This window comes from Anomalospiza imberbis, chromosome 16 (genome assembly GCF_031753505.1).
Source record: "Anomalospiza imberbis isolate Cuckoo-Finch-1a 21T00152 chromosome 16, ASM3175350v1, whole genome shotgun sequence".
In the NCBI taxonomy this organism is placed as follows: domain Eukaryota; kingdom Metazoa; phylum Chordata; class Aves; order Passeriformes; family Viduidae; genus Anomalospiza; species Anomalospiza imberbis.
Window position 1 is genome coordinate 9,615,313 of NC_089696.1, and position 22,853 is coordinate 9,638,165.

At 40.5% G+C, this 22,853-nt stretch overlaps 1 protein-coding gene across 5 annotated transcripts in view; it reads left to right on the top strand.

The window, feature by feature from the left end:
- Positions 1-857: 857 nt before the first annotated feature.
- Positions 858-22,853, top strand: part of OTOA (otoancorin) — a 37,625-nt gene continuing 15,629 nt past the window's right edge. Inside the window, exons 1-22 of one of the 5 annotated variants that reach the window (XM_068206965.1) lie at positions 858-876; positions 3,441-3,524; positions 3,864-3,892; positions 3,983-4,013; positions 4,107-4,134; positions 4,999-5,086; positions 6,517-6,648; positions 7,257-7,492; positions 7,704-7,807; positions 10,208-10,314; positions 10,766-10,905; positions 13,357-13,480; positions 13,828-14,043; positions 14,552-14,719; positions 15,026-15,166; positions 15,747-15,802; positions 16,166-16,283; positions 16,805-16,878; positions 18,149-18,284; positions 19,143-19,333; positions 20,740-20,833; positions 21,949-22,078. In XM_068206965.1, the coding sequence (XP_068063066.1) occupies positions 3,446-3,524; positions 3,864-3,892; positions 3,983-4,013; positions 4,107-4,134; positions 4,999-5,086; positions 6,517-6,648; positions 7,257-7,492; positions 7,704-7,807; positions 10,208-10,314; positions 10,766-10,905; positions 13,357-13,480; positions 13,828-14,043; positions 14,552-14,719; positions 15,026-15,166; positions 15,747-15,802; positions 16,166-16,283; positions 16,805-16,878; positions 18,149-18,284; positions 19,143-19,333; positions 20,740-20,833; positions 21,949-22,078 (2,422 nt within the window). In that variant the 5' untranslated portion in view covers positions 858-876; positions 3,441-3,445. Of the gene's footprint in view, positions 877-993; positions 1,055-1,348; positions 2,400-3,440; positions 3,525-3,863; positions 3,893-3,982; positions 4,014-4,106; positions 4,135-4,998; positions 5,087-6,516; positions 6,649-6,805; positions 6,921-7,256; positions 7,493-7,703; positions 7,808-10,207; positions 10,315-10,765; positions 10,906-13,356; positions 13,481-13,827; positions 14,044-14,551; positions 14,720-15,025; positions 15,167-15,746; positions 15,803-16,165; positions 16,284-16,804; positions 16,879-18,148; positions 18,285-19,142; positions 19,334-20,739; positions 20,834-21,948; positions 22,079-22,853 lie in introns of those variants that run through there. The other 4 variants (XM_068206963.1, XM_068206964.1, XM_068206967.1 and 1 more) reach the window with 4 other exon arrangements.

Below are 22,853 nucleotides of genomic sequence, written 5' to 3' on the forward strand. Positions count from 1 at the left end.
CAAAGCCTGAATTAAGTGGGGTCAAACACCTGCTTAGTCCTGTTGAATAAGCAGAATAGCCCCCAGGACTGTCCCTACACCTGTGTCTCGAAAGCCAGAGCTCCTTGGGAGGGAAGGGGCTTCTTCCTCCCTGCGGGCACTGAGAGAGCATTTGTGTGCAGTCAGTGCTGCTCACAGCCCACAGAAAGAAGCTCTGGACTCCAGTAGTTCATTAAATTGCCCCAAATACTCTTTAGATAGCATCTAAGGGAACGAGTGTTGCAATTCCAATGTCCAAATTCATTACTCCTGGGTTGGGGAATCCTGCCTTGTCCTGCTGTCCCTGTCCTGCTGTGGGTGACAGTGTCCATCCAAGGTGTTCTTCAGTGCTGTTACAAATGTGCAGTTCTGCCCTGGGGAGTGACTGGACTCTTCTGATCTGTTCTGTCAGGGTGGGCTGGGTGTGTTGCACTGCAGGAAAACGATGCTGTGCAAGCAGACGATTTAGCCAGAAACTTTCAAAGCGAAGTTGGAACAGCTTCATCCCTCAAAACCACAGCTGCCTTTTGCCGGTTGATCCCAGGTACGGTCAGTTCATACTCTGAGGGACCCAGGGCCACCTGCCCCTGCTTGGGCTGGGGAGATGCGGGAGCAGGGCAGCACCAGCCCTGTGTTTCCCCTGCACAGCTTGTTGAGCTCTCTTCATTCATCTCAGGACAGAAGAGTGCCCTCCTGCCTGCCCTGGGAGTGCCGGGCGGCCGGCGCAGGAGCCCCGAGGGCGCCGGGCCGCGCCTGAGGCTGCAGGGCGGTGCTGGGCCTGGCCCCGCGCCCAGGGTCCCTGGCTGGAGCCGCCCAGCTCCCGCAGTGCCGGGACCGAGGCGCACACGGCAGAGGCAGGTGAGGCTCTCTGGGGTCCTGGCCCTCCTTCTCTTCTCCTGCCCTTCTCTCCCTTTCCAGCCCGCACCCCTTGCGGCTTGCGCCACTGCATGCGGTGCTTTTTCTCAGAGCCCTGGTGCAAGGGGGAAGGTGGGCACCGGCAGTGCAAGGGCTTATCAGCAAGAGTTGTGATTGTAAGGTCAGTTTTCTGGTTGTCGAGCTTCAGATAAGGCAGCGACTGCATGGAGTGAGTGATAAAATGTCTAGGATTTCTGTACATGGAAGGGTGGCTGTTCTGGGAGTGAGAGGAGAAGGCAATCTGGGAGCTTCTCATAAGCAGGGAGTCCTGCGAGGAGGCTCAGAAATCTCATCACAGCATATGCAAGGAATGATCTCCGGGGAAAAGCTGGAAAAGCTCAGAAATCTCATCACAGCATATGCAAGGAATGATCTCGGGTGAAAAGCTGGATGGGATCTGCAGGAGATCCCCACAGCGTGATTTGGGACTGTCTGGAAGTTGCTGTGAGCTGCAAACCGACCTATTTGACTCAAAAAATGAACTACTTCATCTTGTAGATTGGCTTGCCAGGCAGGGCTTTTCACAGCTCTTTTTGTGCCCTGCTGATTGTCCGCTTGAGTGAGGATGAAAAAGCACTTTCCTTAGCATCTAATCCCCCTATATATTAAGTTAGCATGCTTTAATTAAAATACACTCCCCCATCAAAGTGAATGAATTGGAATAAGCAAACCGGGACTGACATTGGAAGCATGATTTAACCTATGCAGAGTAATCAAACCTTACTGCAAAATTATTAGGGCACAGGCAGGAACAAACACAAGTTCATTGTCTAGGAAACCAGATACATCTGAATGAGAGACATTTACTGTGGTGCTCCCAAAAGAGTAGCTGAAAGGGGTTTCAGTGTGTGTAAGAACAGGACAGAGGTGATACCTTCTTGAAGTCAAATGTTTAAATTTTTCATCATCTGTCAGTTTGAGTCACTCCTGTTACAAGACTGGAGTTAAGTATTTGCAATAGACTGAAGTATTGCTGGAGGCTTGTTGAAAGATATTTTTATAAAAGAGTACATTGGTAGATGAGATTAAACAGTCCAAGAAAGGTGTCATTTATCAAATATTCAGATCTGTAACTTGAGCTGTGGCAGAGAACTTTTGGGGGGAAAAACAGAGTGCAGGGTTCAGCAACAGAAAGAAATGCAGAAATTCAGTGTCTTGCAAATAAAGCTTTGAAATGAGGGAAAGGGAGACAAAACCTAACAAAGTCTCTTTATGGTCACAGCCAAGTCGGCCAGTGGGACCCTGTGTGTCATTTGTAAAATCAGGGACTAATCCCAGTGTAAGAAGTTGCCATCTGTGGATGGAGGCATCATCTAATATCTCAGATTAATTTGTTGTTTTACCTGTGGGGGTGGTGATTCTCAGGCTGAGCAGAGGGCCAGGCAGAAAATCCTCTCTGCAGTGTGGATTGAAGCAGCTGATGGCCCTCAAAGCTGAGGAGGGGATGTGCCTGCAGAAACTCCTGTGTGAGTGAAACCTGCCCAGTCTTTGCTTCCTTTCCACCCCATTGCATCAGTTCTGTGTGTATCCTTGTCCTTCAAGAACTAGACCAAAAGCAACACGTTCATTTTTTTTTTGGACAACTGTGAAACTCAGTTTTTTTCTGGTGGCAATCACTGACAACCCAGTGAAAAGCTCTGGGTATTACTGCCCTTTCAGACAATTTATCTTTCACTGATTTTTATGCTGCATAGCACAGGGCAGCAGGAATAGCAAGAGCTACCAAAACATCTCTTTCCACACAAACTGTGTCTGTGGTGGTGGAGAAACTTTGATGGGACACCTTGTGAGTACAAAGACCATGGCTTTGACCTGTCCAGGTGAAGTGACATGGGCAGTTTCCCAAATGTCTGACTTTCCCTCTGCCTCAGAAGAGCATAAGGGTGTTTTCTCCCTTTTTGCCAAATGTGGCAGCATGGAGGGGAAGCTCCTTCCCCCTCCCTGCCTGCAGCACCCTGCAGGGACAGGAGACCAGGGCCAGGCTGTTCCAGCCCTGAGTTCAGAGATCTGCAAATGAAGGGTCCCAGACCAAGTCTGCAGTGATGCTGCAGCTTAACCGGCTAGGAAAAGCTTAGGGTTTGTTTGAAGCTTCTTTATCATTTCCTTTTTCATTCAATTTCTCTTCTGTTTTATCTGATTTTAAAAGGATTTGTTTGCCTGTTTTAACAAAACTGCATTGAAGTCATACTTAGGTGCAGTGTAACTTGGTAAATAAATGGTGCTACAAGGGAGAAAATTAAATGAGCCACTTGCTATAGGGAGATAACTCTGCACATGCACTCTTTGTGGACTTGTGTTTGCATAAAGTGTATCTCTATCCTAGAAAAAGATCTAAATTAAAAACTTGGGAGCAAGCAGCTTTGGATTGTTCTGATCTCTATCTGTACTCCATAGCGTAGGCTGTCTCTGATTTATAGCTATGAAATTTGGGGTGAATATTGCATTTTGACTCTGTTCTTCCTATTTTCCTCTTCAATCCAAATATCTTTTTATTCTAAAAACACCAGAAGAAATGTCCAGACTTTTGAAGATGTGTTTCTTGTTGATATCAATTAATCATGCCAAGATTACTCACAGTCAGAACTCTGAAGGTAAGACCAGAACTCCTATCTGAGGGGTGTATTTGTAGCAGAGAAAAAGTTGTGTGTAATAAATTTGGTGCTGTTTAGTAACTGGGACCATGGTCTCTGCTCTCTTGGCTTCATGGAGCTCTACCAGCAAATAATTTCATCAAGACTGATTATTATTGAATAGCCTTTTTTACCCCCACTGTTTTTCTGTAAATAAACTTAATCAAAACTGCATTAAATGTTTGCAAATAAATTATATGTGTGTATATAATCACTGCATACAATAAATGTATTTTTGTGTAACACAATTGACTGATAAAACATTAAATTAACTTCTAATAATGGGATAATCTTTTACAGATTTGCCTCCATTGTTACACAAAGCTGTGGTTAGTATTTTTATTTGATCTCTCTACTAACATTTTATATTATAATCTAAAAATAATAATTTATTACATATATTTGTAATTTTTCCTTAGGAGGAAGTAATAGCTGGGAAATATTTGAATGGTAATGTACACAGTTGTTCCCACGTATGCTTCTAAAATGAATTAAAACTCAGTATCTCACCATCACTTTTTATGTTCCATTTTTCATGTGCAGCCCTCCTAGATACACTGTATTTTCAAAGGTAATGTATTACTCTCCCCATCTTGATTTTTCAACATTATCTTGCACTTCAGATATGATCTGTTTCATATCCACAGAAACTGGAACATTATAGATGGGATGAAATTGGCACCCATGATTACTTGGATTTAGGTCTCCTGGGAGGAGTACTTCCTGTTAGCAGGGAAAAACCTGTTTGTCACGAAAAAGGAAAAAAATATAGAATGAGGCTGAAAATAAATACTTGCTACAGTTTTCAGAAGTTTTGATAATTAACTTTGCTCACATGTGTCCAAATGGCTTCTTAAGGAAATTAGATGCAGTTCCAGCTGTCTGTCCACCTCCTTCTTTCATTCTCACATCATCCCCCATCCTCCAGCTCCTGGTGGCTTTTGAATTATATGCAAATTTTGTCCAAATCTGAAAGAGCAGGATAAGCCTCAAAGACCATTCCACTCCTACATATTTTGAGAGAATCAGTGTCTGTGTAAGGAAGACACAGTGAAATTAATGACTCTGCTGAAGGAAACACAGCAGTTACTCCCTGTGCTTTGTGCAAGCAGATCAGAGCAGGCATAATGGGGTGCCAGAAAGCACATGCCTTGGAGATGGTACTAATGGCAACACCTTGGAAAACTGAGTTTATTGTGTGTGGTTGTGGAATTAGATGGAAAAAAACTGATTAATTCCATTCCTCATTGAACCATGTATTTTCGTTGCATTAAACAGATCAGCTATTACTCTGGATAGGCAAAAAACTGAATACTTTAGTCATTATGGTGTTAGCATCACTCATTGTTACCCTTTTTCTTTTTTACTCTTGTAATCTGCTATTTAACTTGTTATATTATTTTACTGGCATTTTTGATCCTGTTTTCTGTTACAGCTCTAATGTCTGGACAGCAGATCTGCTTACAAAAGTCATGGCATATTTTCATGCCCAGGAAGTTATGTTTACTCTTAGCAGCCTGCAGGTTTGTGATATTTAAGATGCATGAAAATTTTTATTTGAAAAGGAATTTAAAAAACATAACCTATCTCTGTAGCCAAAGCTAGGTGGTCAGTGATAGAGATAATTCATACACCTACAGTGTAGCAGCTAAATAAGAAATAGGAATAGGTTGTCTTTTTCCCCAGACATTGCTGGAGTATGCAAGGCAGAAATAAAAACAATTCTTTTTGCTTTTCCTCTGATGGAAAGCAGGAATTAGGATTTTTCATGCTAATTGTTTCTGAGTTGAGTGTACATCAATGCTGTTTCCCCAGAAAATAACAGGTTTCTCCCAGGTTTTGACTGGCTGTAGTTCACACTGCTCCTCATGGATCCAGAGGATCCTACAAAATGCTTCCATGTTTTAAAGCTCCTCTCAGTGTTGTTTTTGTAAATTATCGATGTGGAAGTGATGCAGGAAGGAGTTGTTGTTCCTCCTCCTGCTGCTGAGGGTTAGTGATGAGCTGCTTTAAGTGGAGTTGTACCCAGTTAATCAAACCTGAGCCCCTCCCTCGTCCCTGCACACCCTGAACCAGGGAAGTGTCAACTGTGCCATCCCTGAGCCTCAGGCATTCCCAGAAGCTCCACAGTGCTTGAAACCTGTCCCAAGCTCTGTGTCGCTGTCACAGCTCATCCTCACCTACATTTTCCTGCCACTGCCCCTTTCCTTTGTCAGGTTTATTGGCAGCCCGAGGCTTTAAGCAGGCTGAACCCCGAGGCATAAAAGGAACTGTGTTAATATTTGGTGGTGGCAATGCAAGTTAAGCAAATGCAGCAAAGAGCAATTGCAACTCAAATTCCAAACCAATCCTGAAATAATTCTGTTAGGAAATAGAAGGGATTTTACTCCAGTCTGCTGCTAATGAGCCTTAAATTTATTTCTGTTCCAATGTTATGATTCCCCTTAAATTTTTCAAAACAGGCATGAGATTGTTAACTGGTAATGCAGCATGATGTGAGAGAGAATATTTTTGGCTTATGATCTGGTAGAGACTTTTCCTCCCATCTAATTGCACGTTTCCTTCCCTTTTTTAAGTAACATGCACATGATGTCTGATTTTTAAGGCTTTTTTTTTAGCTCTTTAGAAGATTCATTTTTCACAGCTCTGCTCTGTGAAGCAGAAAAGCTTTATTATTCTTGTTTTATGAAGTGAGAAACTGAGGCATTTTTGTTAAAAAGCTCCCATGAGAGGACTTGTTCATGAAGCCAAGAATAGGATTTGAAAATTACTGTCTTTCAGAATGCATTTAGATTATTTTTGTTTTCAGTTTGTGTGGAGAATAGTTATTTTGATCATTGGCAGCACAGACAATACAGAGCTAAGCACTTACTTCTCCTTGAGCACAGATTTTCAGGGAGTAAAAGTACAATAGTATGTTTTATGTATCTTACACATCTTTTTCTATACTTAGATGTCCATAAAAAGTTACCTGAAGAACCTTTTATACCAGCCCAGGCAACTATTGTCTGAATTGCAACAGCTTGATCAGCAGCAGTTCCAAACTGCAATGAAGTACCTCTTCAACAGCAAAAAGGAGCATCTTGTAAGTGAATTTCCACATGTGAAAAGGAAAAGCTGCTGTCAGTGGTTTAGACAAATGGAAAGGGACAGACTGGGGGGCTCACAGTGCAGTTGCTTACCTGGCTTGGATTGGATTCCAGGACTCCCTCCCCTCTTAGGTTAGACTTAGTTCATTTAACTCATACTGTCTAAAGGTTGCTGCAAGTCCAAGTCAGTCATTTGGATTTTCACTGTAATCAATAGAGAGAAACTCATCTCCAGAGAAGAGTTCACCCTCCTACAGTAACACCTAAGGTAGGTAGGGCCAGTTACTCTCAGGGAGTATCTTCTTTTTGGTGGCTTTTTGGAAAGAGAGCTGAGATGGCTAAAGAAAGTGAAATTAGTAATTTTGTTAATCAGCCATTTGAAATATCTTTCTGGGTTTAATTTTGGTTTTGTAAAAAAATTCAAGCTGGTCTCTACCTAATGCCAGAAAGGAATTATCTGAAGTTATGCAAACAACCAGTAGTTTGCAGCTGTTTTTCATGAGAACAGCATCATATTCTTTGTAGAGTGCTTTCTGTCAGGCCTCAAAATGAACAATATATTGAATTGATCAGAGATGTTGATTTAACACTTTGTTGCTTGCAGGAAATAGGAAATATTATTCTTGACTGGGGCAAGACTAGAGAGAGAATTTTTCAAAGCCCAGGAGTAAACAGGACCTTGTTCCTTGTAACACTGGATAAATGCTTCCTGGCTCTGAGTGCCCTGGACTGTGTGGATATCCTGAGTCAGGTTCTGCGTGTGTCAGGAGTGAACTATCTCCAACCTGATGTCATTGGGAGTCTCCCAAACCTTCTGCTGGAGGATGCTTTCAGAAACTTGTAAGCCATTTATTTTTCAGACACAATTAATACTATGTTGGATTTGCTGACTGTTAAAAAAGAGATTGCTATATGGTCTCAGTCTGTTTTCCAGATACAGCTTTCTGCTTGTGTGTAAAGAATGCTGTTTCTAGAATCATTTGTCCATGTGTCATTAAATAAAATGAATGGTTAACTCATTAGTGAACTAACAAACCTGTTTATTACTTAGATCATCATTATTCAAGGACCTCTATGACAGAACCTCAGCGAGCACTCAGAGAGCTCTCTATGGCTGGATGAAGCAGATTCTACAGAAATCTTACAACATGAGTGGTATGTTACAAAGAGTTTTCTTCTTGCTTATCATCAGATAAAAGCACTCAGCAAAAGGCCTGTCCATTGTATTGAATTGTTTCCCCAGTTAACACAGGTCTGTGTAACAGAGCTGCCTGGAATACCTTTTCTGCAGAACAGAGTAAATATAATGTGTTTGTTATTCATGACAAATAGTTCTCCAGAGATGCTTGAACTTGTAGAGTAGAATCATGCTATTGTTAAGGCTGGAAAAGACCTCCAGGATCATCAAGTGCAACCAATGGACTCTTCTTCTTTTCTGCACGGAGCTATTCACAAAGTCTTTTTCTAGTACTCCAGTCTTTTCTCTCTGTACTGTTTCTAAGTCTGAAATAGGATACAGTGGCCAGGTGCTCTGCCAAGGCATGTTGTTCTCTTCTGAGCTCCTGTTCAGATGAGAAAAACAGCTCTGGCTCAGGATACATTATCCACTGCACTGTTTAAAAACACAAAAGAAATTCAGGATGTTATGAAAGCACATGGCACCAACTCAATCAGCAAAGGGACATGATAAAACCAAAGTTAATTAATTCTGATTGGATGCATATTCCCACATCTGTTTGCCTGGCTAATGTGCTTGAAACAGCTGTTCCATAGCTGGGGCAGGCAGGATGGGCTCCACAAGGGGGCTGTGCAGGGCACTGAACATCAGAGCAGGTGCCTGGGTTTCCCTGAACATCCCAGCACAGCTGTCCTGGGAGCATTTTAGACTTACAGATGTGTGTGTTCTTCCTCCTTCCCTAGAAATCAAAGGTTAAATGCTCACTTGCTTTAGTAGAGCTAAATTTGCCTCCTGGGTCTCCTGCCATTTCAAAATATCGGAGTAAACCAGTAATTCGTGGAGGGGAGGTTCATGCTGCTGCTGTGAGGTGATGTTAGTGCCAGTGCATTGCTGGGGAAGCAAAGATGCAGAATTTGCCTGGTGCTACTCAGCAGTCCTGGGAAGATCCCTCAGCATCGCCTTGAGTTGTGTCTGAAGCATTGGTGAACCCTCAATTTGTGCAAGTCACACAGCTTGGGAGGGACTGGGAGTTGCTGTGCCTCTTTTTCCTCCTGGTTGCTGCTTCACCTGCCCAAAGCAGCACATATGTGGTGAATCCACCCCCAGGGCACCAAGTGTGGGCTGATTCCCAGCTGGTTGTGACCATGTGAACCATCAGCCCTGGGCAGGCACACTTGGACTGGAAGTCTAAAGCTCCCTCATGTTTATGTGCACTCCCCAGGCCACAGCAGAGTGCAGGAACAGTCCTGCAGGAGGGTGATTTATTCACTTTATATGTGGGTAGCACTGGAACCACCTGGGATAGGGATCAGTTTTTGGGGATCACAGCTGCCATGGCTGGTAACTGCAAGTCTGTTCTGCTAGAGGCCACAGTCGACATCCTTAAATGCTGCTGTTTTTTTCTTTAGCACTCTTGCCATGTCTTTCAACTCTTGTAATATTCTGGGTAGTGGGAGGTAATACCACTTTAAAAATGCAGGCCTGACTGGTCTGCTGGGATCATCATCTTGTCTCAGTTAAGGATCTTAGATCTGTGTTTTCAAAAAAATCACTTCATGGAGTCCTTCAGCTTCTGATAGGTGCAGGCTGGATTTTTCCCAGCACTGGAAACTCTTCAAAGTGCACTGATGATTTTATTTTAGCAGAGTTGTGAGTATCAGCACTGCCGAGGAAAGTGTTCAGAGGTGTCACACACTGAGCCATCCAAATGACAACAGCCTGGAGAAAATAGTCTTTGTGGCTCAGGGTACCCATGGAGTCCATAAATATGTTTTTTCTCAGGGATATTTGGATCTTGATTTCATTTTCAATCCTTGGGAGAATGTTACTTAATGAATGCTATTTTTTAACTGTTATGCAGTGTTTTGTGGTTTTGTCAGCCCATTTCCATGTAGGTATTTGAACAGTTTTTCATTTTCTCCATTATTGCTATTGCATATTGCTGTAATAAGTGGCATCATCAATAATAGTATATAAGATACATAAAGTGTTATGCCTTCCTGATGTTCTTAAATAATGCAATTTATTAGGAAAAGTGAATTTTAAAACACTGCTCCATATTTAATACTTTTGGGTAAATTTTTCCTGTCCTACACTTTATCCATTCTCTGTTTCGACAACATAAAACATTAATTATTTTTGTATGAGAAAATTTGAGACACTTGAAGCACTATTTCATTTTTATTAAAAAATGTATGGACTCATAAAAGTCTGGTGCTAAAATGTAGCAAATGGAGGGAATTTGACTATCTCTGCTAAGGATTTTTCTGATTTGCAGATTTTTTTATTATTTAGCAATAACAATATACTGGGTAAAATATATTTGAAAAGTAATTACTTTCTGAACATTGTAGTGAGTATTTATTTGTACAAAACAGAGTTCAATGAATCAACTTCTTGGGTCGGTGCAGAAAGCTTATGGATTTTGGGAAGATACATGGTCCATCTCCCATTAGAAGAAATTCCGAAAATTAGTCTCAATGAAGTAAGTAACAAAGTGTGGTTGGATATATTATTGCTGCAAACAATATGAACACAAATGCAAACTTAAACATGAAAAATAACTTAATATATCTTAATTAATTAATTATAAAGAGAAACTACAGAGGGGAAATATAAATGTATTCTTTACAATTTTTTCTATCTTTTTAATTTTAAAGGGCCTGTCATTAATATGTAATTATTTATTTGTATCAGACTTTCGTGACTTCTACTGAAAGGGACCAATGATAGAAGACCCTCAAATTATATGACATTTTGGCAGAGAATCACTCAAATCACTCACTCAACTATGCCTTCAGAAATACTGGTGTATCCAAATCTTCTTCCTTTCTCTATAACATGAACAGGCTCAATTAATTTTGAGCGTGAGACACAGACTTTATAGGATTCATTGTCTCACAGTGCTGATGCATGGTTTTGTTTGTGCTGGCCAGATCAGACTGTTCATTAGCTACGACAACGCGACAAAGCAGTTGGACACGGTGTATGATATCACACCAGAGCTTGCACAGGCCCTCCTGGAAAGGATAAACTCGTCAGGATTTGATATGAGGAACACTTCAACTATCTACAGGCAAGGCTGCTTTGCTTTTTCTTTTCTGGCTGTGTATGGATGGAACGACTAACTAAGGAGAACGTGGAAATTGATAGCATGGCACAGCTTTTTCATTCCAGTGGAAAAATCTAGGCTGAAATCCAGCTCTGTTTAGCAACAGTGAAGAATTGGTACTTTATGATTTTTTGGAGGTGTGCCTAATAAGCTAATGCTTTGTCTCCTGCTCCACAGTAAGGAGATGCCTGTAGCATTTGTAGGAAGTCTGCAGCAGTATCTGGGGGACCTAGGCAGAGCTCCACCACATCATAGAGCAATAAAATAAACTGGGACAGCAGGACATGAGTTGTCTTGGCTGCTTGAATCACAGAACATGGAGGTGTTTGGTGGAAATCATGTTACAGTTAGGATTGAAGGAGGAAATCTCAACTCCTGCCAGCCAGGACTGCAAGCGGGTTTAAACTGACGTGGGTGTCACCAGAGAACCACAAAGTGAAGCGGTGTAAAGCCTGCCCTGCTGTCCTCTTCGTCCTGCAGTGTAGAGATGAGCCATGCTTAAATATGTTTGGATGTTAGGGTGTGTAAGCAGGAAACTGAATTTTCAGGGCTGTCAAATCTGCACTGAACTAACTTTAACACTAATAAAAAACAAAAATAAACTGCTGTTACTCATAAATACGCAGTGAGCATGAGAGAGCTCTGCACTCCACATTTACATTTACATTGTCATATCAATGGATGTATTTAGTCCCAAGACAATGCTGTCTGAAATTATTTGTAGTCTCCTTGGGGGATATCTTGGAGTTTTAAACTAATGGAGAATATGCTTTATGGCTTCAGAGCTCCTGTTGTTACTGCAGTGCAGCTCGATGACTTCCGTGAAGCATTGCTCTTGTCAGAGGAGTAAGAGAGAGAAGAGTTATGCCCACGCTCTAAATTTCAATGTCAGAAATCTTAAAAATTATTTTGTCACTCACAAGAGCTGCCACATTCTCACAGATGAGAGAAATGTCATGCTCCATAATCCTTAATATATTCCGTTTTTACGACACGCTTAGTTTATGTTACTCATTTTAACCATACTGTTGATTTAAATGCACTTTTACTTTTAAGAAGTAGTGTTATTCATTTCTGCTAATCCCAAAGGAGATTAAGAGCTTTTGGTGGCTATGCAATAATGCATCAGAATGTAATTATTTGTTATAAAAATGCTCTTATAGATGTTTCTTTGATTTGTATGTTGGTTTGATGATCTCCCATTAATTCAGATGTGCTGCTGAAGCAGTGTTTTGTTATATCGCTGGCAGGTTGATGCTGAGGCACTGGAGGAACTAAAAGCCTTTATGTGCTGCAGAATTTGACTGAGTTTGTGGTAGTGCTGCAGCATTGTCCACTGATGATTTGATTCACATCTGGACATTACTGCCCAGACTCTGCCTGTGCCTGTCTCACTGAACTGCGAAAAACCAGGGGCTGTAGAAGGAAAGCTGGGTTTTGGACATACCTTTGAGGTTCTTGTTCTGTGTAAATTATAAAAGCAAAGGCTGACTTTACAGGAACAGGGAGTTGACTCAGGCTTCCTACAAACCACTTCATCCCCATCACTATCAAGTTCAAAATCCAGACACAGTGATGCACAATTCAGAGCTCTTTCTTTGCAGAGCTGCAGGTTAAGGCAGTAAATAAGCACAAGGTGTAAGCCAGAAGGACACCTACCAAAGGCACTTCCCCATGGTAGTGTGACTCCTCCTCTCCAAAAACTATGGCTGTGGTTGCACTTTACAAAGGTTAATGGAAATGTTGACTTAAATATTACAGCATGGGGACTGTGAAGGAAAATGAGCTCAGTTCAGAACCCTGCCTTGCAGATTGCTGTTCTGGCACAAGTGGGCAGTGAGCCTCAGTGTGCTTTCTCCTGACCAGTGCTGAACTGGACAGGTCTCCATCCACTGGCCAGTCCTGTGTTTGATGTGAAATACAGCAGGCTTTGTTTAATCCTAAAATGATAAAGAGGCCATGTCATGCCCCAGCTGCTGCTCTGAAACACAAATGGATTGTGTTGCATGTGGAATCCAAGCAGGACTTAGAGTTCAAAACATCCAATCAAACCAGATAAGAACTCAGCAAGCCACTTCTAGAGACTTAGTAATAGCCCTCCATCATTTTATAGATCATACTGTTAGGGAAGTGGAGTCATTAACTGGGACAATCCAGCCATGAACAAATGGAACCAGGACAGGTAAATTCTCAAGCACAAGCAATCCAGGCAGGCTTCAGCTGAATACAAAGGCCACTGCATGTTCTCATACCCCCATTACAGACTAAGTTTTAAGGACTGCAGGTTCAGGCACTCATGACAAACAGAAATGGCTCAAGCTGTGATCACAAGGAGAGGGTACCAAGCTGTGTTTCCATTTCCTAACAGTGACACCTTTTATGTCAGAAGGGAGCTAATGTATTTCTGCTCCATAGGCTGGGTTTGTTGGTTTGTTTTTATGATGACCTGGAACAGATGGATGCAGCTGTGGCCCGGGCTCTACTTCATCAAATGATTAAATGCAATCAGCTGAGAGGTTTCCAGGCCGAGGTTCATGAGGTGTGTACAACACTTGTTCTTCTTGCCTAACATAATCCTGTAAACAGAGGAGGAAAGATGTTCTTAAATAAGGAAAGAAATGAGTGAAAAATTATTGGGACTTAAGGGAAAATAGTTCTGGAGAATGCAAAGAATAGAAATTCATTTTGGGTGCTTATTTTCTCATTCTGTTTCATATTCCTGTTCCATATACCTTTCACAACTGTGGTTCTATTTTTGAAATTTTATGAAGTGTGTGAATATTTGCCAGTGCCTATTCCAGAGAGTCCAGTTAATGTTTTGGGTGGTAATGGTAATTGGTTATTGGCAGATTTTTATTTGTGATCTGCTATTTTTGTTTTATTTAGCTCAAATATCAGCTCCTGAACATTGCCATGCAAAACCAGACATTGAATGATACCCTTGGATCTCTGTCAGATGCTGTGGTTGGACTAACTTCAAGTGAGCTGGAATCTCTGTCACCTGAAGCAGTGCATAATGCTGTTGCAACATTAAACCAAGTCTCTGGGTGGGCAAAGAGCCAAGTCATGATTTTATCCAGTAAATATCTCTCTTATGAAAAGGTACCTCTGATAACAGCTTTCCTACCTTCTGTTTTTAAAAGTGAAATGGCTTCTTCTTAACAATAACTGTAGATTTTGAAAAGTTTAGTATAAGAATTCAATTTAGTTAGTGGCCTGGAAAATACGTTTAAATCAAATAAAAGCATCCAAGATTGTACATCCAAAGTGATTCTCTAATAACAGAGAGAATGAGTATTTGGATTTGGTAGTTGTCTATATCATTTTGTCACTGCCCTAAACAGAATTTGCATGATCAGAGATGTGAGGCTGTATATTCAAATATACTGTAATGCAAGGAATTAAGTCCTGGTTTAAGTTTCAGAAAAAGGAACTTCTGAGACACTTCAGGCATTTGTTCCATGGACAGACACAGAAAATGCATTCCCAGGCAAGAAATGTATTAAGTATTTAACAAGAATAGTTTTGCTTTATTTATTGACTTTTGCTTTTAAATACATCTGCTGGTCTCACTAAAACTTCCTGTTTGCTTGTGCTGTTGTCCCTGCAGGTTTTATCATTTTACAACGTGAGCCAAATGGGTGCCTTGGTGACAGGAATTGGCACCCGGTCACTGCACAGCATGAACCCCAGGGAGCTGGCTCAGATTATTCGAGGCACAACATCCCAGTACTTGTCTGACTTATCCCCTGCACAGCAACAGGGCATCCTCAGGAAGGTGATTATTAACTCCAGTCTGTGGCAGGTTCTCTCTGCACAAGAGCACCATAACCAGAACTGTAGAGCATGAATTAAACCAAGATAAGTCCTTTAGCTCAATGGTTAATGGTTCTACTGCTTTTTTTCTGAACTCCAAGGGTATTTTGAAGGCTCTCTCTTGCTTATTTCATTGAGTTTTTAATACTGTTGTGTTTTTCCTTTATCCTCTTAAGAGAAATATTACACAGAATAGAAAGAAGGGCAAATCCTGTAAATCTAAGCATCAGTTCAGAAATGCCATGTATTTCTGTGTTTCTCTTTTTAGATTGCTGCATCTGGAGATTTTTCTTCATCAGTCAAAGATATACAAGGAGCTTTCTTTAAAGAAGTCTCTCTTTCTGGTTTATGGAAGCAAACTGGATATAATTCTTCAATGCTGAAAGAAAAAGAACTAAGAAGCAGCCAGGTAAAAATTGTTATGCAGTTCCCATTCCACTGCAATTTAGTGTGATGGGAGAATTGGAGAAGTGGTGTAATGTCTTTGTGTTCAAGGAACACAGGTAAAAGGAAGGAACTGCCCCAGTTAAATCTCAACATAAACACCAAAGGGCATTTAAAGCCCAGGCAGCACTTTTCCAGTGCTATGGAAAAGGAAGCATTAATATGCTGAATTTAGGCCCCCAAGTTTCTGCCATGTAAATTGTCTCTTTCCAGTACTGCATATTAGACATTTGCATATAAGGTCTAGAGAGATTAAAGGTTGGATCAGATGATCTTCAGAGCTCCCTTCAGCCCTAAGTTTTTGAGTGGCTGTGAGCTGTGTACAGCTTTAACATCATCCCATAATGCCAGTCAGTGATGGCTTGTCTTGTGAAGAAAAAAGTCATCTAAACTGGATGCCAAACCTTTTGGTTGCTCAAGCTGGACCACAGAAGTACCTTTAGAGTACATAAGAGAGCTCAGAGTACAAAAACCTTGCAGTAGTTTATATCTCTTATAACTGGATTAACTAAAATTACCTTTAATTATGGTGGGTTTATTTTCAGGCTTTGTATCTGTATGAATTACTGTCCAAGGAAAACTATCCTGTTGACCTTGTAAGGTATGAGCTGTATCTCTTTTGAAATGGGGTTTAAGACTAGTTTTGTGATGAAAGCAACTTTGAGATAAACAATATGTGATTTTTATGTATTACCTTATGTTTATTCATTCCTGTATACCACAGGATAATTCACCTTCCTTATTAAAAAGGGTTTTCAAAACCAAAATGAGGATCAAAGCATTGCAGAGGTTTGGGTATTTTAAGTTGGTATTTTTCAATTTGTTTGCATTTTTACTTTCAAGAGCTTTTTAATTACAGGAAATGGGAGAGGTGAAGAAACTGTGTCTTAGGATGGGGTTGTGGAGAGTAAGGACTAGATTTTGCTTAAATATTCATAAGATTGAAATTTGCCTTTCCTATCAGCACAGGACAGCTTGTGAAAGGAGTAACTTGTCAACTCTTTGAAAGTATGGACACAGACATATTTTTAAAAAATTTTAAATTCTTTGAAATTAATCTTCATCTGCTTTCTCCATATCAGGTAAACAAACAAAAAAGACTTTATGTACATAAACATACTACCCAATATCCAAATTAGGTAGATTAAAATTTGGTTCATTCTATTTTGTCTTTGGTTTTTTTGGGATTTTTTTTTTCAGAATCCTGTATGTCTCAACTTGTCTGTTAGCATATTTTATTTAAATCTTTTATGTGTGAATTTGTCTATTAACATACTTCATTTTGACAATTTCATTTGTCACTTACAAATTGCAAGAAATTCCTACAGCCCTTCTGAATTGTTAATTCATGAGTAATCTGTTTGGAAATACATAGAAGTTTCAGAAACATACGAATGTTCTCATGTTCCCAAATATATAATGTTTCATATCTGATGTCTACAAAAAGAAAACTAAAACAACCCAGATAAAAATGCTCTCTGAAGATGATATGCACAGTCTTATATATGCTAATTTATATATATGCTGCAATAAACAAGCCATATTTTTTATTCTTCTTCAAAACTGCTAGAGGTTTAAGATCCTACATTTTTGTTGCCTTTAGGTTAATTGTTTGGCTTGGAAATTTTGGAAAGTCTCCAATGCATCCATTCCTCCCTTCCTCTTACTGGCGCTTCCGTAAGTTACATCTTAGTCCGCCTTAACTTCTGAGCACTTTTCAAATAATCTCTTCAGTCCTAAGAAAACTGATGATTCAAATAAATGGTAATTGATCAAAAGTGGTCTCTGACTGTAGGCAAAATCTGTCTCAAGTGAAAGTTGGTAATACTTTGTGTCTTTTAGTACGGTACATTTTTATCACAATGGTGGATTTTTACCCCATAGGTAGGCTTATTTGGTTTAGGTTTGCTTATTTGTTTAGGGGTCTTTTTGAGAGTGGATATATAAGACAAAACCACTGGATACTGCTGAAGCATATCGCTCTGTATGGTTGGAAACATTCCAGTGTGTTTCAAGACATTTGTGTAAGTTAGCAAAACTTCTCAGTGACAGCTTTTTTCCTTAGGAAAAAATAACTTGTGTATGGATGAGAAATCCTGAATTGTAAAATTTGTTAATTCCTTCCTTTCTTTCTTGTCTCTTTCTCACTTTCTCTTTCTGTCTCTTCTGCCCTTTCTCTCTTTCTTTCTATGTGCATAAGGGGATAAAAGGGACCGAGAACCATTCTTTTTGTGGAATATTTCTTAATTGAACAAAGTAAGAAAAGTCTTCCATTTGAAAAGGCTCTATTCTATTTAACAGCTATAAAATAATAATAGGAAGACTTTAATGCAAGGCTTCCTACAAACTGCAGCACTCAGTTATTTGGCAACAATTGCATGTTGGCTGTTCAGGACCATCAGAAATTACTGGTGCCTACAGACCCTGTCAAGGCTGGGCCTGTGCAGATGTGGGCTGTGGCTTTATTTGCAAAGGTTATCTGCCACTCTGTGTGGAGAAGAGCATAATTTTTTTTTTAATTTGTCAGGATTTTTGGATTTTGATAAAAAGGAAACCTACTCTAAAACTACTTGTGGTCCTCAGGCCACCCACCACATTTTCATTCATCAGAGAATTATTCTTAATAAAACAGAGAAAGAGGAAAAGCTTCTGACCTGTAAACTGTTGTTCCATATGGTGTTAAAGCATCTCAGAGCACTTTCATACACTTGCAGCTATTTATAATTCTTAGCCATTTTTTGAAGTTCATTTCATGTCCTGATGGACTGGAAGATAGATATTGAAGTAAGGCAAGGGTTAATTACAATTTTTTTGGCCAGTCTGGTTTATGATTTTTCAAGTCCAGCCTTGTCTCTAAGTACTTCTGTCATCACAGATTTCATGCATATGGTTTTGGGTTTAGGAAGGTCAGGTTTACATTCTGAGACCTTCTGAATTCTTTCTGCAGTTCTGAGTACCTGGAGTATGTTACAGGCCCTTTGTGTGTCCCTTTCCTTGAACGTGTGGGGAAGACTGGAATGGACCTTCTGAACCCAAGCCTTCACAAAAGGGATGCTGTCCTGCAAAAAGTACAGGAGTGCTTGGTGGGTATGGCTGAGAGGGGTCAGCAGAGGAGGAGACACCATGGAGGAGGAGAGAGTCACCACATGAATTTTTCACCCATCCATCTGTATTTTTGGAGGGGATTTGTGTATTGTTTCAATGTTATTGTTTGCTCCTTAAGGGAAACCTTTTTATAGCTTGCTTAGCAATTTTCTTTGACTCCATGCATGTTACAAAGTGTTCTCATGAAATGTCATTGCTGGCCAGGACAGCCTGGAGCTGACCAGTTTGCACCTAGAGCTGTTCCCCTGGGTCCAAGCAGTGCCAGTCCAAGCAGAGCTGTTGTGGCACAGGAAGCTCTGTGGGAGAGGTGATGGTACCAGGAGGATTTTGTGAGTTCTGCTGTCTGGGAGCTGCAGCACTCACCAATTTTTAGGGGAAACTAGTTCTTTGATGTAATTGTGGCTATTCCTGTCCTTACACACAGTACCAGCTGTATAATCCCCAGTGTTTTGGCAGCTGCTGGAGAAGCCCCTTAGAGCTCAGCCTTCTAACAGCAAGAGCTTGGGGCCCCTCTGCTGCAAGGGGCCACGTGAGGGCTGTGCTGCCAGACAGAACTGCACCAGCTCTGCAGGTGCTGGGTGGTCACATTCTTTATGTGTGATTCAGTATGGAATAAAGAATACTGAAAGCTCTGAGAAGTGCTTATGAAATATCACCAGTTGGATTGGTAAAACAAAAAATGTAAGGCAGTCTCAGCAGAAAATGTAGATTAAGTTGCCAGTGCAAACTGTTGTTTCTTTGTTCCTTATAGCTTAAATGAGTTGTGATGCAGCTAAGTGGTACAGGGCAAGAGCCCAGGTTAGGTCTGCCAACAGGGCAAATGCTTCTTGTTTCAGAACAGCTCCGTTGCTGATGAATATGATGTTGACCTCCTTGGAAATCTAATCTGCCACTTAACTCCAGCCTTTCTACATGGCAGAATGTCCCTGAAGGCAATGGCAGCAGCCCTACATCAATTCAAATTTTGCCAACAGCTCAGCCACGAGCAGAAGACTGAAATTAAATACAAACTCCTTCAGTTATATGGGTAAGGTATTGGATACACCACTGTGGTCATGATGCTGGTTAGGCCCTGCAAACACCAAGCATTTACTTTGCCCAGATGAACTGCAGTGAAACCAGCACAAAGCAGTGTCTGTCACTGCCCAAGTTCAGAGTCTTGTCCACTAGAATCACATTGCTGTTCTTGTGTAATGTGATAACTGTGGAACAAAATACAACCCCAAGGACACCCTGCATGACTTAAGTCCCAGGAGAAAAGGAGAGAAAGTGTAATGTTTAGGGGGGGACTGGCAAATAGACTCACTGGCCTGGCAAGAGAAAGGGGTTACAAGCAGAGAATGGTGCAGGAAGGCAAAGAATGGGACAATGGAAGTGGGGTACTTGGTGTGCTGGTGTGAGAAGACAAGTAAAGAAGTCTGCAAGCACCTGTGGTAATAAGAGACAGTAGAGAAGAAGCAGAGGGATGTAAAGTTTGAGCATCTGCAGCATTAGAGTGGGCAGTGTTTTGAGTGTCACTAAGGACTCAGATTAGGAGGGCAAATGGAACCTCACTGATATCAGTCATGCAAAGAACAAAGCCATCCTCTATCTGGCAAGAATATACTGTTTCTATTTTACATTGTCCCTTGGAAGTATCTTGCATTTGAAAAGGGAGACTGGTTGCACAGTTTCTAACCACTGCTTCACCCTGAAGTCAGTCACTTGATCCACCTGATCACGTTAGATGCTGTTCAGCTTCCTGCTAGTCAGAATTTTTCTGTGATAGGATAGCTGTATGTTCCAGCAGATCCCATCCCTGCACTGATCTTGATACAAATCAGTTTTATTGACTTGTGGCACACTGTGCTAAATAAGATTTTACATAATTTAATTTTGAAGATATTTAAATATCCTCACAGTGGAGCAACAAAGCAAATAAAATTTTTTGTGGGAACACAAGTTAGTTACATATTTGTTACTGCACTCTTCTCTAGGCTCTGTCAGGCTGAAAATAACTTATCTAAGGGCTTTATTAAGTCACCCCCCAAATGGGTTGATTGACATTTGTCAGATTTGGATGATGTTTCTACTTCTCTTTTGATAGCCATTTTGCAGACTACTATTGCAATATGAACTGACAGAAAATGCTAAAATTTCTGTCAAAATTTCTATTTCTCCTTGTTCAAACACTGTAATGCTAAGAACACTTGACTATTGAAGGAGAGCTCCATCACTACCATATTTGAAGGGTTTTTTCTGATTATATTGTGAGTTCCACTAATGCCCTATGCCCAGAGAGATGAGAAAATGCAATCTGATGCTTATAACAATGAATCATCACATTGTCATAGAATTATATTTCCTATATGATAAAGTATCATAAAAACACTGAAGTTTTAGTATTTTTTGTAATGTTCTTTATTAATATAAATTTTCAAAATATTTTTTCAGCTCCTCAAACAACTGGACAGCAGAAACAACATTAGATGTTGGACCATTCATAGTTATGTTGTCAAAAGAGGAATTAAACGTCCTTGCTGAAAAGGTATGCTTTTATTAAAAAATTTAAATTTGTAACATATATTTTTGAACTTGGATTTGTGAATGTCGTAATGCAGTCTAAATTAAGTAACCTGAATGCTGGACTAGGTAAATAATTCTTTTGTCAAGGAAACCTGTGTTAATGTTTCACATATTCTTGACTCCATCAAAGAGATTTCTTCTTGAGAGTAATGTTACTATAAACAATTACTTGCATGTGTAGAATGACAATTGTACATTGTCACATAGGGGAAAAAAGGGGCATTTACAGTGATGCAGACTCATTTTTAGTACTTTACACCTTGCAGTGCTCTTTACTCTATCCTTCTGCCTTCCAACCATAAAAGTTGTGTTTCTTATCCTGTTATTAATGGATCATACTGATCAAATTAGCATTTACTCATGTGGCCCTTTGCCCTGGGGCCAGCAAAGCACAAGTAACAATATCTGATGGCCTCAGCATTGCACTTTGTAATTTCCTTGCCCTCTTTAGTTCATATAATCTTAATTTTTTTTATGCATAGGAGTAAACTATACTGGAATGAGGGATTCATTCTTCAGCAGAAATATGTGAACACAGTTAGCAGCTTTCCCACTGGAGATAATGCTTATAGTTGACCAGATAGAATTGGACTCGTCAAAGGAAAGGAAGGTGTCTAGCAGGGTGGAGGAGAGAGGTCAGAACAGCCTAAAGAAGGCAAACGGGTCAAAGTTACTTCTCAGAATTTAATTGGGTCCCTATCCTCAATTCATATACTTATCTGGCAAACTGAAGGCAAGTGAAATGAAGCCCAAATTAAAATGGTGGCACTCACTGCTCCAGGAGGGGCTGGACTCAGACACCAATCAGCCAGTGCTCAGGTGTTGCCAGAAGCTGGGAGGGCATACAGGAGGGAGAATCACTCAGAATTTGCTTTGTTCTTAATTTTTCCCCTTCAAATGTTTGCCAATGACCTTTCAGTAGCAGCCAATTACTCTTTTCTGAAACATCTGCACAATGGGACGAGACTGAACTGTTACTAACCCCTGCTTTGCTGAGGTCTGCACAAGTCTTTCTCCACAAATTGATTTGTTTTAAAAGGGAGAGAAGCCTTATTTATTCTTTATTTCCTTTTGAAGTTCCCAGATATCGTTTTACAAATAGCAAAGGCAATTGGACCAGTTTCTTCAGCTGAAGAGCTTCTGTCAGCTGTGTTCGAGTCAGTCTCCAACGGCACTGGCAGCGTGCGCCTGTCTGTCAGCAGAGCTGGTCAGTATTGCACTGGGGGCCTCTGCAAAGTGCTGCCATTTGGGGCTGAGATGGTGCAGCTCAAACAGACTTTGTCTCACTTTGTCATCAAATGCCTTCTGAGAACCCAAACGATAAAAGTGAAGAATTGAGTAACTTACAGACTTTCAGGCTGAAACAGTGAGAGTCTTCATTCTGCTGCTCATCAGAGTTGTATAATGCACCAATTGCTGAAACTTTCATTACAAGATTGCATAATTAAGCATTTCCTGTAATCCTTCTGAGTGCACAAAGGAAAAAGATTAATGATTTGAATTTATTTTTTTATTTTTTACTTTGTAATCTAATTGAAGCCTCTTGAATTAAAAACCTGTGAAGGTGACAAGTTACCATTGTGCCAAAAGATTACACATAGTTAATCCTTTGCCAGACATGAGCATATGGTGACTGATCTGTTCTTAAATCTGACAGTGGTGGCACTGTGTTTTTTCTGTCCAAATGGACAAAGTTGGTAATCATCTAAAAGGTATTTTAATTAGCAACCAAACGAATCTATTAGAATCTCTGGTGACAAATGGATTATTTTCTTTATATAAGATAGATACTCTGAGTATATTCTACTATTGTAACAACAACTATTCTTTCTCCTACCTGAAATTCACCCAGGCAGAATTTGTAAGCAGTGGCATCCTATGCCATGGAAAACAATCCTGCTGTGGGAGAAGCTTTTGAAAAGCACCAATGGGAATTTAGACCCAAAGATATTCAAGGAGTTTGATCTTGTCTGCCTTTGTCT